This window comes from Haplochromis burtoni, unplaced genomic scaffold, assembly GCF_018398535.1.
Source record: "Haplochromis burtoni strain Fernald_Lab_line unplaced genomic scaffold, NCSU_Asbu1 Contig_133, whole genome shotgun sequence".
NCBI lineage: Eukaryota > Metazoa > Chordata > Actinopteri > Cichliformes > Cichlidae > Haplochromis > Haplochromis burtoni.
The window spans coordinates 1261573-1275592 of record NW_024582494.1 but is presented as its reverse complement, the minus strand read 5'-3'; the positions used below and the strand labels follow the sequence as shown (position 1 = coordinate 1275592).

Here is a 14020-nt window from a genome sequence, read left to right as displayed (position 1 = left end):
CTGCTGTTAGTGTATAATTTCTATATATATATGATATCCTTGTTAATATATATAGATTTTCATAACTTCTCCACTCAATCGCTACACGCATGCGCACTAACACCCCTCCCGCTGAGATTAAAAATAATCCTTCTTCTTCTCATTATTATTATTATTATTATTATTATTAATATTAATATTATTATTATTATTATTATTATTATTATTATTATTATTAATATTAATATTAATATTATTATTATAGCGCTAAATGACACCGTATATCTGTGTCTTAAACACTATTCAGGTATGGCTCAAAACTGTATGCCAGTGTAATGATAAACCTAGACCTGAAACTGCTGAGATAATAGTGTCATAACAGAGAATGCGTGAGCTGTGGCATGAGAACACGCGAACAAACTTTAGCAATAGTGCTAGAAATATAATATATTTAACCTTTACATGCTAATTGACAATCTAGTGACATCCACAACTTACTATTTTTTATTTATGTTCTCCTTTGCCCCACACAAACGTAATGCCCTACATATAGTTTTTTGGATCGGGTCTTATTTTAAATTTCAACAAACAGATCATATTTTTAAAAAAACTGTAATTAAAAAAAGTCAATTTAACTAATTAACTCCAGTTTTATGCTTTAGTAAAGGCACTGCTTTATTTTGTTTCCTTCTCTTTTCTGCTTTTTATCTCTTTTACATTTTGTACTGATTTGTATAATTATTATTTGTTATCCCAATTTTATGAACGATTAATTGATATATACGTAAATAAATAAATTTTAGCGGAGACGGAAGTACGTTGGAGTGAATGCTCTCGCTTTGCTTAATACTCTGGGTGTGAATGGCTGGGTGATTGGACGGGTGTTGCGTGCCTCTGATAATTGAGGTACAGTCTAATGTTGACCCAGCTGCCTGGGGTGAGTCATACCAAGCACCATCACATTCAGCTCTTCTGCACGTTTCGTATAAAGGTGCACTATGTCCACGATGCTAAAAAGCATCGTTTGACCTTGAGGGTTTTAAAGGCATCAGCTCAGGATCCTCGTAATTACTCACGAGGCCTTATGGACAGAATAAAAGAGACCTTTTAGGAATGTGCAGAACAAGTATTTTCAGCCATAGTATGCGGTGAAGCTGTAGGGGTGATATGATTGGCTGGCAGAAAGTGAAGTAAGGGTCTGAATAATTCATGTTGTGGGGTAGCAGGTATGAAAGAGGCACGAGCAAGGAGGCATAGAGGCTGAAGAGAGGCTATGGATGGAGAGAGATGCTGTTGCCAGGGAACAGCAGCCACACAGACCACCACTGAAAACAACAGCAGGATTATCTGATGGGACTAAAAGGAGACAGAGGCTGGTGCTTATTTTTCCCAAGTTGCTGCAGGGATAAATAAGCTACTTCCATGGAGGAATGTAAATACAGTGGAAGCCCAAAGAAGCTTTTCAATTGATACTGTGGTGAGAAGAAAAAGCTTCTCCAAAGGTATTTGGGTCCACATGAAGGGAGAAGAGAGGGGGGGTCGATATATATAGAGAGAGATCACGATGCCAGAGCAGATGCGTTCCCATTAAAGGAATTTTGTGTCTCGGTGGTGTGGAAATAAGAGCTGAGAGGCAAGGCTGTCGGCTCGCTCTTCACGGCCAGTCTTTCCCCAACAAAGGTGACCAGTGGCGGAGGAGAGGAGAGGGGGGTCCAGAACAGAGGTGCCCCCTGTCCTCAGACACCTGCTGCTGGCGAGCCGCGGACATCGAGGACAGTGTATGACTGTGTCCGTGCACAAGTGCGCGTGCGTGACTCCGAACGAATGAATGAGAGACGGAGAGAGAAAGAGGAGGAGGAATTTTAGACTGACCCACGCTTTTCTGTTGATGTGGAGCAGCGGGGCGGTCTCCCCTCAAATCTTTGCATCTGTGACTGAGGACGAAGAAGACGCTCCACATCGGGAGATCTCACGCCGCTCGTGTGAGTTTAACATCCTTGCATTTATTTTATGCATGGTCACACAGCTTGCACACGCATGCACGGTTGTCCGTTAATGTGAGAAATCTTTTCTGTTGGATGCTCCACTTGGGGTGACCTAGAAAGGCTGTGGAGCCATTTTACTGCACCTTTTGGTGCTGATTGGCTTTGCAGAAATCATTGATGTTCTCATTTGAGGACCAGGAAGAAACAACCCGCTCACAGTTACATGGTGTTTATTTATTTTTTTATAAACATGATTTTGCGATTTACGCCTGCTGGCTTGCCTCCACACAAGAATTTTTCTTGTGCATAATAAAACAAAACATGTGGAAACAAATTATTTCCTTTGTTAGTTATTTGGCTGCCTTCCATTTCATACACAGCCACAAGTGCTGCTGCCAAAACCACACCACTCCTAGCGATTATATCACAGTGTTGCTATTATTTCGGTATGCACCGCTGAATGTCATCATCGCACTGGGGCTGGTTGTACTACAGCACATTTTTTGTGGCTAAACACACCTTTTCATTCTGTTTCTAAGTGCAACCTGCAACCCAAGAGTGGAAATGCTTCCATCGCTCTGTGCAACAGGCTCGGAAAAGCATGAGGAAAGCAGAACTTTAGGACTCGTGCAGTTGACTGAGAATTCTCTCTAAGCTCTTAAGCACAAATTAATTCATGCTTTTCAGGTTTTCTATTTAATGGTGTTAGTGCCTGGAAGCCTGAGAAAGCAGAGGTGTGGTAGACTTAAAGGGGAGTCAGTTTTGTCCTCCACGTCTGCCTGTGGAATTCCAGGCGAGGCCAAAGTCAATTTTCATATTTGACTTTTGAAGGATTTCTGAGCGCAGAAAAGCGAGCTCAGTCCGATCCAGTCACATGCCTCTCACATGTGCTCCGGTGGGCCGGGGGGATGAAAACCACGTGAGCTGCAGTGACTTAAGCCCCCTAATTATAATGAAAGAGAATCAATTATTTGGGAGAAATCTGACTTTTCCCTCAGCATACAGGCCAAAACACATGTTCCTGCAGTGCAGCAATGTGTGACACCTTTGGTCTGTGACTGCGAGTGCTATTGCTCATAAAAACTCTCTGCACACCTCCAGGCCCCTGCTCTCCTCTCTGAGGGATGGGCACCACAGAGGCGACTCTACGAATGGAGAACATGGAAGTAAAAGACGAGTGGCAGGATGAAGACTTCCCCAGGTATGATCCTTCCACTTTTTAAAGGCATCTAATGCGCGGTCGTGTTGATGTGATGATGAAAACTGATTGTAAGATTTAAAAAAAAATCCACTTATTCTCCTTTAAATCCTCAGCTGATTGGTAATTTTCCACAACAGGATAAGATCTGCGATATTGTTTATAATTATGGGAATCAGATGAGCAGTGGCTGAAATTCAGAGCTTAATGAGCAGAAAATAAGTGGCAGGAAAGTGTGATGAAAATCAGCACTGGGCTCCATCCTCCTCCTCCTGCTCCTCCTCCTCCCTTTTCCCTCCTCCTTTGTTGGATGGGGGAGGCAGGAAGCCAGGGAGCAGGTGCAGCGCCGTCTTGGAAGCGGTGTCGGGCAACGTCATGTGACGCAACGGCAGTCGCTGATCAACAACACCAGTTCAGGAATATAGTGGCAGGTTGTGGTTAAAGACGGAGGGTCAGTCAGTTATTAAAGAAGAATCAGAGTGATGCTCTGCTCCGGTTTGGCTCACACCAGCTGAGAGGACAGGGAATGAGCCCAAACACAGAGGTGTGTGAGGTAAAAGATAAAGATCATTAAGGATCGGCTTGGACAAAAGCAGCCCCGCTGTCTCCGTAAGGTAAGCATCAGTGGTTCGTGCTGATCTTAAGAAATAATGCAGACATAAACAGATGAGCTTGAGCTCGCCCCCCTCGTCAGTTTGCATTTCTATAAAAAAAGAGCTTCATTTGTGACAAAGGAAGCGGCGGATCAGTAGTCACTGCAGGGGTCCTCGGGGAATAGAGGCACAGTGTCTGTTTCTGTGGGCTGAAGCCTGGTTGTTGGCTCAGGAGGAGCCCGCACTGTCACACAACTGTCCTCCCGCGAATGGGAGGATGAGACGGTTGGCTTTCACGGGAATGCAGCTAAGACCCTCTCTGCTCAACAACACTGCGCTAGAGCTCTCTCCTCCTCCCAGTTTTTTTAACCAGTGAGAGCACAGCTGCGCACTCAGCTCCTCGGTTGTTCCTCGGGTTTTATTGCCGACAGACAACACATGCAGGTGCACGCACGTTTGCCCCCATTTGCTTGCTTTTTCTGCTTTAGACACATTTGACAAGGAGGGAAGAAGAGGAAGATGTTGATGTCCTCCCATCCTCTCCTCCTTCTGTGCAGAGTGTAAACAGAAGCAGAAATGCAGACACTTTGTTTGCATGCAAACTGTTTCTCCACCCCTCCATCATCCACTCTGACTCACACCCTGCCCAGCGGCGCTGTAATCTTCGTCTCTCCCCGGAGACAAGTTAATAACCATCTCTATCCTCTTCTGCGTGCTCTTCTTTTCAGCGCGTAGCCAGATTAGTGACAACACCCACGCCTAGCTTGGACCTTTTAACACGGTCCTAATCACATGGATCCATTTTATTATGAGGTCATAGTTACAAAGTAGGGCGTGATGATGGGTTTTTGTACTGTGTGGCTGAACCTTTACTCTCTGCAGCATCACAACTTCCTCTCTGTCGTGTAACAAACACAGCACTAGATGCTTACATAGTGTATGCATGTTTCCAACCAGACCACTACCAGAGTACGGAGACATGGACCCCTCCTGTGGTCTCACAGATGACAGAACCTGTAAGTAACACCAACAAGTCGGGGGTCACCGAATGATCATTATTGATGACAAACCCCTCTCTGTGTGGCATGAATCACAGTCTCTTTCCTCCTGCCCTCTGGTCTCACTGTAGCTCATCCTACCTCCCTGAACGTGAGCTCACCGGGAGGAGGAGGCGGCGGCGGTGTGTCCTCATCCCACCGGAAGAGGCGTACGTTGATCGCCCCGGAGATGAACCTCTCCCTGGATCAAAGTGAAGGTTCTTTGTTGTCAGATGACTTCCTGGACACGCCGGATGACCTGGACATAAACGTTGACGACATCGACACTCCAGATGAAACCGACTCACTCGAGTTCATCACGAATGGCAATGACCTGGAGTGGGAAGGTTAGCAGATCCATAACAGGTGTTTTTACTCCTGATATTAATCCATCAGCTTCAAAAAGCTAATTGAGGCTGAACTTAAGGCAAAAAGCGTTTTTTGTTGCTATTTAAGCTGAAAATTCACTACATGTATCCATGCACATACCATAAAATGTCAGCTGAGAAGTTACACTGTGCTCTTTAACCTAAACATACTAATACATGTCGATTTTTACAGAGACTTTGCAAAAGGAAAGGATCTGTAACACAACCTAACTTAAAAGGAGCTTACACATATTATGATTAATGTTTCCCTTCGACTAAAATGATTCAGCATAACTCTGTTCGTGCCCAGATGACACACCGGTGGCATCAGCGAAAGCAAATCCCGTTGACAAATCCGGAGAGGTGGGCGAGGATGGGAATGCCAACAACGGACGCCTCTGGAGAACAGTGATCATCGGAGAACAGGAACATCGCATCGACATGCAGGTCATCAGACCTTACCTTCGGGTCATCACACACGGAGGTGAGAGTCAGAAAAAGCTTTCAATTAGCAATAAAATAATCCTTTAAAAACAAAAAAGTTGGGACGTTGTGTAAATGTTGATAAAGACAGAATGCAGTGCTTCACAAAACTCATAAAGTCTTATTTTATGCACAGTAGAATATAGAAAACAGATCAAATGTTTAAACAAAAGTACATAGTACATTGTAATATAATATATATTATATATATATATATATATATATATATATAAATATATATATATATATATATATATATATAAATACATATATAATATATATATATATTTATATATATATAAAAAAACACCCAGCACGCCCCTGCGGGCGGTTTATCCTTCAAGCTCGGGTCCTCTACCAGAGGCCTGGGAGCTTGAGGGTCCTGCGCAGTATCTTAGCTGTTCCCAGGACTGCGCTCTTCTGGACAGAGATCTCCGATGTTATTCCCGGGATCTGCTGGAGCCACTCGCCTAGCTTGGGAGTCACCGCACCTAGTGCTCCGATTACCACGGGGACCACCGTTACCTTCACCCTCCACATCCTCTCAAGCTCTTCTCTGAGCCCTTGGTATTTCTCCAGCTTCTCGTGTTCCTTCTTCCTGATATTGCTGTCATTCGGAACCGCTACATCGATCACTACGGCCGTCTTCTTCTGTTTGTCTACCACCACTATGTCCGGTTGGTTAGCCACCACCATTTTGTCCGTCTGTATCTGGAAGTCCCACAGGATCTTAGCTCGGTCATTCTCCACCACCCTTGGGGGCATCTCCCATTTTGACCTCGGGACTTCCAGGTTATACTCGGCACAGATGTTCCTGTACACTATGCCGGCCACTTGGTTGTGGCGTTCCATGTATGCCTTGCCTGCTAGCATCTTGCACCCTGCTGTTATGTGCTGGATTGTCTCTGGGGCATCTTTACACAGCCTGCACCTGGGGTCTTGCCTGGTGTGATAGACCCCAGCCTCTATGGATCTTGTACTCAGAGCTTGTTCTTGTGCTGCCATGATTAGTGCCTCTGTGCTGTCTTTCAGTCCAGCTTTGTCCAGCCACTGGTAGGATTTCTGGATATCAGCCACCTCCTCTATCTGCCGGTGGTACATACCGTGCAGGGGCCTGTCCTTCCATGATGGTTCCTCGTCTCCCTCCTCTTTCTTGGGTTTCTGCTGCCTGAGGTATTCACTGAGCACTCGGTCAGTTGGGGCCATCTTCCCAATGTATTCTTGGATGTTCGTTGTCTCATCCTGGACTGTGGTGCTGACACTCACCAGTCCCCGGCCCCCTTCCTTCCGCTTATATATATATATACAGTGTGATCGTGTGCACAGGCAGTGATTTGTGGATGCAGTGATTTCCATGACAGACTGACGCCTGAACACCTGACGCTCATCATGAACTTTCCCCTTGTTGCCTGCATGCAGAGATGTTTTCTGAATTGTTGGTGATATATTGTACTGTAGAGGATGAGATATTCAAAGTCTTCACACTTTTATGTTTTGTAGATGCATCTTTTGCAATCTGGTGAAACTAAGATGCTCTCTTTATAACCAGTCATGTGTAAAAATGACTTTCAGGAAGTAGTAAAATGTCTCAGTTTAAAGATTCAATATGTTTCCTCTGGTTTGTTGTGAAGATTTCCATGACAGTAATCTTAAACTCTCTCTCCTCAGGTTATTATGGCGAAGGCCTGAATGCCATCATTGTGTTTTCTGCTTGTTACCTGCCTGACAGCAGCTGTGCAGATTACCACTACATCATGGAAAACCTCTTCCTGTGCGTCTCTCAGTCAGAGCCAACTTACTCGCACTTTTAAGCCCTGTATGTCAACACATTTTGAACTGCACCCAACAGGAAATCATAACTCTCGTGCCCTCCAGGTATGTGGTGAGCAGTCTGGAGATGCTTGTTGCCGAGGATTACCTGATTATTTACATGAACGGAGCAACTCCTCGGAACAAGATGCCTGGCATCAGCTGGCTGAAGAAATGCTACCAAATGATCGACAGAAGGTCAGAAAAAAGTTCAATACATTGATTGATATCTAGCGTATTGGGAATTTCTTTATATAGATCTTTTTGGAGATGTCCACATCAGCGCTGAACTCTGGCTCATCTCCATCATCCCACATACATGATGCTGATATTGACAGATATGAAAGGGAGAGAAATAAAAGTTTTCTCAAGCTGTCAGTCAGCGAAAGCTTGTCGATGGCTCTGAGTCCTGTTTGGCAGTTGGGAATAAAATTGGAATAAACTTTTAGCACACACACACAAAGCAGCAAAACTGTATTTCCCATAAACGTGTGAACAACGATGCAGCTCTGTTAACAAACGTTTTCTTTCTGTTTTCTGGCAGATTGAGGAAGAACCTGAAGTCTCTAGTCATTGCTCATCCCACGTGGTTTATACGCACCGTCCTAGCTATATCGAGGCCTTTTATCAGGTGATACGAACAAGCTGAATATCAAACACTGAACGTTTTCCATTAAGACCTGAAGGTTAATCGATACAGGCCACACGATGTCTTTTGACCTCCCGAGAACTGAGTCCTTGTTTGGGATGTGCTTTTTATTTTTCTGATAGCTATTTGAGATCAGACAGTCCTGTCAAGTCTATAAACTAAGCTCACTTGTTACTTTGTTACATAGTTGCTACTAACTACAATGTCCCCATATGGGTAAATGGGTTAATTTTACAGAATAATACAATAAAATCAAGATTTCATAGTAAGTATAAAGCCGGGTTGAGCAGAATGAAGTGCAATGTGCAGGAAAGGAAACATCCCTGAGACGGGAGGTCTGACACAGAGCGACTATAATAACTTTAATCTGTTTCTCATTTAAAATATCAGTTTGACAGCGTGGATCTGTTTGCTGCAGATTTTTTTATTGTTTGTCTTTTTATGTATCTGTGTAACTGTTGTGTTGCTTTTCTCTCGTCCTCTGCAGTGTGAAGTTCATGAATAAGATCCAGTACGTCCACAGCCTGGACGAACTGGCAGAAATGGTGCCCATGGAGCACGTCCATGTCCCCGAGTGTGTGGTGCAGTAAGTATCTGTGACCGCTAGATGGAGAACATGAGCTTTACCTGCAGGCAGCGGTTAATCCTTTTTTCTTTTTTTAAAGTTATTACTCATTTAAACCAAACCGAGAACAAGACTGCTGTTTGAATAAATGTAAAATACGATTATTACCTCAGTTCTTAAAAAGAGGACTTAGATGGCAGGATTTAGTGTGTGATGTGAGGATATAACAGCGCCTCTCGTTTTCAGATTTGACGAGGAGAGGATTAAAGCGCGGAGGGAAAGGTAAGATATAGCTTTGTGCAGTTTTAAATAGCATTACGCGCCAACCTCGTGCATATTATTATATACATATAACTGTGTGCAGAATTAAAAGTGGCTTAAGCACTTAGAACTGGATAATTGGCTACACATGACTCCCATCTAATAACTCTGTGTATGTAACTGTGTGTGTGTGTGTGTGTGTGTGTGTGTGTGTCTGTGTCTGTGTGTGTCTGTGTGTGTGTCTGTGCGTGTGTCTGTGCGTGTGTGTCTGTGTAGGATTGAGCAGGAGCAGAGACAGCAGCAGCATCCAGCCCCACAGGAGCCCGTGAAAAAGTCTGAGAGGTAGAGGTCCTCTTAAACCACATTTTAATGTGTGACCACAAACTCAGAAGCTCATCAGGTTTCAGTTCATTTTCACAGCTCTTACCTTTACTTTTATTTTTCAGGCCAAAATCAATGATTGTAGGTCAAGGGTTCTGAGACGGACGGAGATTTGAAGGTAACGTTGCACTTCTTATTTCAGCCACAAGATGGTGCTCTGCTCTCACACGAGTTTACCGCATCGCCCATTAAGCCTCTGCAGACGTGACAACAGATTCCAGTTTATGTTTATAGAAGTACATCACTCTGGGTCTATGATGTGTCCTAATTTTGGATTAATGTTCTATGATGGTTGGACAGGTTCGTCTGTTGCACATTGTCAGGATCACAAACTGAAAAAATATTCATCTGATTGCTTTGGTGCTAAAAGTAGAACTGAGCAGTTTCACAGTTTGCACGGTGTGAGTTGGTACTCGTGTGATGTGTGCTTCTTCGCTGCCTTTAAATACTGAGGTTCTGTCACTAGCTGAGCTTTTCTCCTTCAGTGTTTCTTTCTCTACGTTTGCTTGATTCTGTTTGGTGCAGCTTCTTTTCTGCTTTCTAAAGTTACAGCTGTGAAACAACATTTCTCAGTTTCTCGTGTACTTCAGGGATTCTTATAAGCTCATATTTGGTGTTAACTTAACCCAGCTGATGGTCACGTACATATTCTGTATCTTCCACGTCATTTAAGTGATGTGATGAGGGAACAAACTTTTTTTTGTTTTTAGATTTTAGGGGTATTTCACATACTTCACCAAACTTTAGCCTTACACAGTTTGTGCTGTATCTCTGGATGAAGTTTCCTGGATTTCAAACAATTTTGGTGTTTTTATCATCAACACATGGCTGACTGAAGAGGTTAATACTGTTCATTTTAAGTCATATTGTCAGTCCTTGAGGTAGATAACTCCTGTACAGAACCTGATTCAGGCTAAAATTTCAGTGGATAGTTTGTTTTTTTAATCGATAATATCCTAACAGGCTGCTAATGTGGCAGCACGTGCTGGTAGAAACCAGGTGGCTGAAGGTTGTATAGAGTAGTGACCTGTGACTGTCCGGCTGATATGCTCAGAGAGACTGTGTGCTAATGCTACACATCACTGAGGTGCAGAAGCGAGATTCTTGTCAATTTTATAAAACTACTTGAAAAGAGATCATTTTTAGTTTAGGTCTGACCCATCATACACTCATACAGGCCACTTCATTAGGTACACTCCTTCAACTGCCTTAATGCAAATTTCGAATCACCCAATCACGTGGCAGTAGATCGATACACTGTGGCATGTTGACGTAGTCGAGTCAAACTGCTGAAGTTTAAACCCATACAAGTGGGTAAAATGCCTTGTTGATGGCAGAGGTCAAAGGTCATGACCAGACATCTGTGAGCTGATAGGAAGGCAGCAGTAAGTGAAATAACCACTGGAGGTAAGCAGGTGGTACACGGCAGCAGAAGACCACACTGCTGCTCCTGTGAGCTGTGAACAGGAAACCGAGGCTACAGTTCTCACAGGCTCGCCAAAACAGGACCACAGCAGATTGTCTGTGTACGTTCTCTGTTATCTGGGTCAGTTTTTAGCGCTTGAGGAAAAGGAAACTGGACCTCGTATTCAAGAACCTTTTTCAGTTCAAAAACAACTGGTGGAAAATCCTTGGTATTCAATTTCTAGTGGGATTCTCCCTTTGGACATAATCCTGGGAATTATTGGCCCACTGTTAATGAAGCAAGTCGTTAAGGGTCATTTCCACCAAGTTGTTAGTTGTTCGTGAGACTTTGCTCCATCGCGCTCTTCATTATGTGAGCGTGGGTTGAATGGGCTTGCAAAGAGACTCCAAAACTGCATTGTGGGTGGCTGATTCCTGATGCTGTAAGGCACCATCTCTGTTAAACGATGATCATTTAAACTTAATGAAAATGTCTCCTCTGTCTTCTTGCTCCAAAATGGGAACATTAGCATAACCAAACATGTCCTCCCTCTTTTACAAGTGCAGATATCCAGCTGAATCTCGTCCTACTGAGGTGGTTCTCCTGTGCTGTGCTATGCATATGTGGAGTAGGTCTGTGTAACGGTCCAAGCATTCCTCACTGCATAGACTACACTGTGTATGCTGTGCAATGTGCAGTGCTTGTGTTTTGTCAGCTGGGCGAGTGTTTTGTCTTGATTTCTGCAGTGACATTCAGCTGGTAGGGTCAGAATGTGGCAAAAACATCACGAGAGCATGGATCCATCCTGCCTCATATTAGTGGTGCAGACTGGTAGTGACGGAGGTGTGGGGGATGGCCTGTCAGCATGAATGGATCCATCTGCATATGGGTGCTTACAACAGGATAATGTGCCGTGCAACAAAACTCAGAACTGGTTTCTTGAACATGACAAGTTTACTGGATTGAGATCTGGTGACTGCGGAGACCATTCGAGTGCAGTGAAGCACCTTTGGGATGTGGTTGAACGGGAGATTGACATCATGGATGTTCAGCCAACAAATCTACTGCAGCTGTCTGATGTTATTGTGTCAGTATAGACCCACATCTCTAGGAAATGCTTCCAGCACCTTGAACCGAGGCTGCTCGGAAAGCAAAAAGCAGATCCAACTCGTTCTACCTAATGAACTGACCACTAAGTATAATCTTGTCAGTTTAACTACAAAAAGTGAGTGATAGTAAAAGATTTTAGAAGCACAAGTCCCGTCTTTGTTTCCTTCGTTCCAAAATAATTGGCTTTTTACTCCTTAGACAAACACAGTGTGGGCCTTTTCTGTCCCTCATAGACAGCTGCACTGTCTAAAATAACACTTACATGTTTTTATTGTGCAGACATGATAGTTCTTTGTGCTCTTTTCTGTTTGTGCAGGGCTCACCTGAAGTGGAGCGTGAACGTCCAGCAAGTCTACACAAGCTTCGTGTCATCATCCCGCTGACGATTTGTGCCGTCGTTGTCCGATCAAAACAAAATAAATGCTCTGTCCCATAATGCCACTGGGAACTCACCCTCCTCTATCCCAGAGGGGTTTTATGGCCACACTAAATGAAGTCACTACTCTGTTACCAGATTTGATTTAAAACCTGAAACCGCTGCTCGATTCATTCATTCTTTAATCTGCTGTTAGGGAGCTCGTGCTGGATTATAATGAGCCTCCTTGTTTCTCGTTGTTCGAGTCAGAGATTACAGGCTTGAAGTTAATGAGGGCAAAATTACCTGAAAATCGTGACAGTTTAAAAACACGAGCGAATCTTGAAGCTCCTTTAACTGAGATCTGGGTCAGTACGAGACCACTGGAACAAACTCACATTTATATTCGTGCCGGTTCATGTGAATGTCGTGTGCGTCAGATGTAGATAACAAGGCTTTTCCAATGTAGCAGATGCTTTATTTTATTTTTTTACCTCATAGCTGCTGCATCATAAGGCCCTTTGAAGCGCTCTCATATGCTGTTCTGACATGTCAACATGTGCTAACGTTTGCTGGTGCGGGGGTCCTTTAGTTTCCTTTGATCGCCTCCACCTGCTCTGTACCCGGTGTCATTATGTGCCTCAGTCATCCTGAGTGTTTAAAAGAAAAGGCAGGAACGTGAGCGCTTACTGCAGTTTGTGACCCATACTGGAAAATCTACAGGAGTCCCTGTGGATTGTAAAATGTATTTAGGTAAGTTCAAGCAATATATTGTTTATTTTGTGTAACATAGTCACATAAACAGCCTTCATACAACACTGAATGCTTTGTATTTAGATAATATTTTGGCTAAACTCCATATTACAGGTTCCCATAAATGTAATACTAACACGTGTGCAAAGTATCTACAACAAATTTGTATAGATTCTGTAAAGATGTGATGAAAGTCAAGACATAAAGCAGACAAAGTTTGACAAACTGCACATGAAGCAGTGACGCTTTCTCTCGGAGGGGGTCGCAATTAATACGTCTGAATTTAATTCTAGATTAATGAGTAAATGTTTTGGTCATTCAGAAACGTCCTCAGTGATCAGCAGTGTCAGCACCTCTGGACGGTTTAACTCTGGTTCTTTGTGTCTTCCATTTTTTCAAATTATTGTAGCAGGAAGACTGAAGCATAGGATTACTTGTGTGGACTTCATGACTTGATTGTCTGTAAACTGCTCACATGTTTTGCACTATTGAATTTGGGTAGTTTAAGACTATGATAGATTTATGCATTTTGAGCTGTTGTTAGCATGACTTGTGTTTTTGCAGGTTGTGGGCATTCTTATGCATTTTTGGTACAGAAAATCTGACCAATGAAAAGTCTGTTTAGAAAGTGCCGACTTACTTTACTCCTCTTCTGTTGCCTTTCCAGAGTGGCAAAGTTGGACAAAAAGCTTGAACTTTTCTTTTTGTGATCCTTTAAGAGTGTTTTTCACTGGCAAACCCGACCTGGCGGCGTCCCGTCTTCATTCTGCGAGGGGGGCGCCTCTCGCTGGTCGTTTGTTGGTTGAACCGAGTGCCTATTGTCGAACCAAATGCTTCGAGGAAATCTGGAAAAATGAAGGAATGTACAGTGTAGCATTTTACTTTTTGGTTATGTTTTTTATTTGAGTCACACTCGTGCATAAACTGTTCATTCTGACTATAAAAGCACAAAATCTGTAATGTTTCAACCCATAAACCGACCATACCTGCTGTAAAATGTTTGCTCACATATGAACTGTTTCACTCTCCTGAAGCTTCCATGATTGTTTCTGCCTGTAAATATGACTGAATAAATTGTTCCTCATCATA

At 43.4% G+C, this 14020-nt stretch overlaps 1 protein-coding gene across 2 annotated transcripts; it reads left to right on the top strand.

Annotated features, from left to right (window-relative positions):
* Positions 1-1047: 1047 nt before the first annotated feature.
* On the top strand, positions 1048-14020 carry atcaya (ATCAY kinesin light chain interacting caytaxin a). Of its 2 annotated transcripts, XM_005930924.3 has the most exons (13): positions 1048-1961; positions 3066-3165; positions 4713-4771; positions 4885-5139; positions 5471-5644; positions 7312-7414; positions 7519-7650; positions 7997-8083; positions 8589-8687; positions 8913-8948; positions 9204-9269; positions 9374-9426; positions 12140-14020. In XM_005930924.3, the coding sequence occupies exons 2-12, from the start codon at positions 3089-3091 to the stop codon at positions 9405-9407; spliced, it is 1122 nt and encodes a 373-aa protein (XP_005930986.1). In that variant the 5' UTR covers positions 1048-1961; positions 3066-3088; the 3' UTR covers positions 9408-9426; positions 12140-14020. The 2 variants fall into 2 exon arrangements, with proteins under 2 accessions (XP_005930986.1, XP_005930987.1); XM_005930925.3 differs by lacking the exons at positions 1048-1961; positions 3066-3165 and adding an exon at positions 3196-3776.